At 45.5% G+C, this 2,979-nt stretch overlaps 1 protein-coding gene across 2 annotated transcripts in view; it reads left to right on the plus strand.

Moving 5' to 3' along the window:
- Dpp8 (dipeptidyl peptidase 8) overlaps nucleotides 1–2,979 on the plus strand; it is a 106,319-nt gene that overhangs the window by 15,419 nt on the left and 87,921 nt on the right. For both annotated transcript variants that reach the window (XM_023712701.1, XM_004628809.3), the window contains exon 2: nucleotides 2,391–2,527. In XM_023712701.1, coding sequence (XP_023568469.1) covers nucleotides 2,512–2,527 — 16 coding nt within the window. In that variant the 5' untranslated portion in view covers nucleotides 2,391–2,511. The remainder of the gene's footprint in view (nucleotides 1–2,390; nucleotides 2,528–2,979) is intronic.

The raw sequence follows: 2,979 nt of genomic DNA on the forward strand, positions 1-2,979 counted from the left end.
GGCTCCGAGGCGGCGGCAACGTCCGCGGGCGCCGGTGGTGCTTCCCGCGGCCGCCGGTCGGCGCTGCTCGAGCTTTGCGGGGTGGGGCGGCTTGCAGGGTCGGGGGCCGGGAGGCGCCCGCGCGGGGCACTCGGAGCCGGATCTCCGGCCCTCCCCGCTGGCGTCCTCTCCTCCGCTGCTTAACTAGGTTATTCCGGCCCTGTCACCGCTTGCTGTAGGACACTTTCCTGTCCAATCTCCACGCTTTTCGTCCCTCAGACCGTGTCCCTCTAGCCCCTTCTCGATATTCTGAGCTACCCCACTCTTCTTCAGTCAGCGATTTTCAGATGTCCGCCCTCCTTTTTTAAAGGCATGATTTCCGTAGCCTTGAACTCATCAGGGCAGTCCTCCTGCTCCAGCTTCCCAGATGCACGACCACCACACTTGTGCACAAACAGGGTCTTCACCCCACTCTGACATAACGATTTCTGAGCTGGCTGGACCCTGAAGCATGGAATGCCAGGCTTGAGCGAGGCGTGGGATGTTTAAGCGCCCTTGAATTAAAAATTATGGAATGCTGTTGGAGTGGGTCCAAACCCAAGAGTCCTGGAGCTATTTTATAACCCAGCGTGCCCCTATCTGAGAGGCTGAATGCCAGGACGTAGTGTCTTGACATCTTAGCCTCTCTTTTCGTTGTGCCAGTGTAGTCTTCCCAGTTCACCTCTTCTTGCCTCTTCTGGCTGCATTTCTCCACCACCTGCTTGAGCTATGGGAACCCAGAATGAAGGCTGATAGATAGCAAAGTGATAGATGTAGTGACAGATTTTTTTTCTTTTTTTTTTTTTTAACCATTTGTTTATTTATTTAGTATGTGTGTGTGTGTTTGTGTGGCCAGCTCAGCCCACCAGGGGGCGGGGCTGGCTGGCATGTGGTGCTGGGGATCGAACCGCGGTCCCTGCGCTTTGCCAAGCTTGTTTTCAAGTCGGTGCTTTAGACCACTGAGCCATCTCTCCAGCCCCCAGATTTTTTTTTCTAAAATAGAATTGCAACAAAGTTAATGATTCTTTTTCCAGAAAAGTTACCTACTTCAGTTATTTTCAGAGTGTTGAAGCAAGAAAAGAAGGGGTGGAGTGCACTTAAAATGAATGAATAGAAATAGATTTTTTTTTTTTTTTTTTTGCGACAGTGTGGCACTAGTGTAGGCTGGCCTGGAACCTTCATGATTCTTCTGCCTCAGCCTCCCAACTGCTGTGATTACAGACGTGCACCACCACACTTGCCTAGAACATCCTTTATCTTACGAAAAAAAATCGTTAATTAACGTTTTTAGTTCAAATGCTTGCCAGGGGTGGTGGCACCCTCGGATAATCCCAACCTGTGGTCTCAGTATTTCGGAGGCTAAAACGAGGATCAGTGCAAGTTCCAGGGTAGCCTGGGCTACAAAGTGAGTTGCAGGCCGGCTTGAACTGTATAGTAAAACTCCCAAAAACAAAAGTTCTTTTTCTTAAGGCATAGATGGTCTGTCATTCTTGTTTCTCTGGAGTGGATTCTGTCTCTAAGCAACTTGGTATCTAGCATGTTAAAAGAAACATGAATAGGCACATGGAAATAAAATTTCCTATTGTTTGAGTCTTTGCTATAGATACTTATTAACCTCTTCGTGTAGTATATTTATATTCTTTTGTATCTGTATCTTTTCATGATTTTTTTTTTTTAGTTCCTCAGATTGAACCCAGGGCCTTTCCACTACCACACATCCCTGCCCCCCCCTTTTAAACTTATCTTGAACCAAGATTCATGAAGCCACTAAGTTGCCCTAATGTGGCTCAAACTTTCAGCCCTCCTGCCTCTCAATCTTGCACTGCTGTGTTTGTTGGCATGTACTACCATATCCCCTTGTCAGGTTTCTTTTTTTTTTTTTTTTATTAGGATGGTGTCTCGCTATGATATGGTTCAGGCTTGCCTCTAGCGTATAGTGATCCTCCTGCTTCACTTTCCCCAGTGCTGGGATTAAAGGTGTATGCCTCCAAGTCCTGCCTGTTTTTTTGTTTGTTTGTTTTGTTTTGTAGCAGGAACTGAACTCAGGACCTTATGCTTGCCTGGCAGGCGCTGTGCCACTAAGCTATATCCCTGGCCTTTAGTTTACTTTTTAAATTAAACCCTTTAAATGTATGTCTGGACTTCAAAGAAGTATCTATGGTTAGGGTATTCTGAGTAACTTGGGCTATACAGCTCTACAAAAATTTTTTAAGATTTTTGATAATAACTGCAGACATAAAGGAATTTATTCTGTATCAGTGACAAGTATTGTTTTAAAACTTTTTAAACGTAATCTCTTGACTACATGGGGTCCATTTTGCTGTAATGATAATCAGCAATCTTACATTATATTTCATTATCATGCCAAACAGGATTGGATGGTGAGGAAAGGACAAGATCCTATGAGAAGAGAGCAGGATGAGCAGAAGGATCCATACTTGAGATTGGGCCACTTGAAAATGAGCTGTTTGAGTGTGGAAGAGATCTGAACAGATGAAAATACAATCAGGTGGGCATCAGGGAAGGCTTGTAAGTGGGGCTGGGAAATACATGCACTGTGTTGACTGTATACTGACCCGAGCAAATCCAGGTCACATATTTTGAGTACTTGTATATGAGGTATGAGCAAATTCTGGAAGATGGGTATATAGTTACGTAAGTCACATGTCAAGTCTTTCCTAGAACAGAATAAACTGACTAGACATACACAGTATGTATGCGTATGTGCACATATGTACAGAGAGAAACAGTCCGGGGACTTAGTACTGTTCAGTAATACCAGACTATTTTATTTAAACATAAACAAATGCAGCTTTGGGCTGGTGAGATGGCTCAGTGGTCTAAAGCAACTATTTAGAACAAGCTAAGCTAAGCAAAACACAGGGACCGCGGTTCAATCCCCCAGCACCACATGCCAGCCAGCCCCGCCCCCTGGTGGGCTGAGCTGGCCACACACACACA

Source organism: Octodon degus, unplaced genomic scaffold (genome assembly GCF_000260255.1).
Source record: "Octodon degus isolate 3935 unplaced genomic scaffold, OctDeg1.0 scaffold00026, whole genome shotgun sequence".
Lineage (NCBI taxonomy): Eukaryota > Metazoa > Chordata > Mammalia > Rodentia > Octodontidae > Octodon > Octodon degus.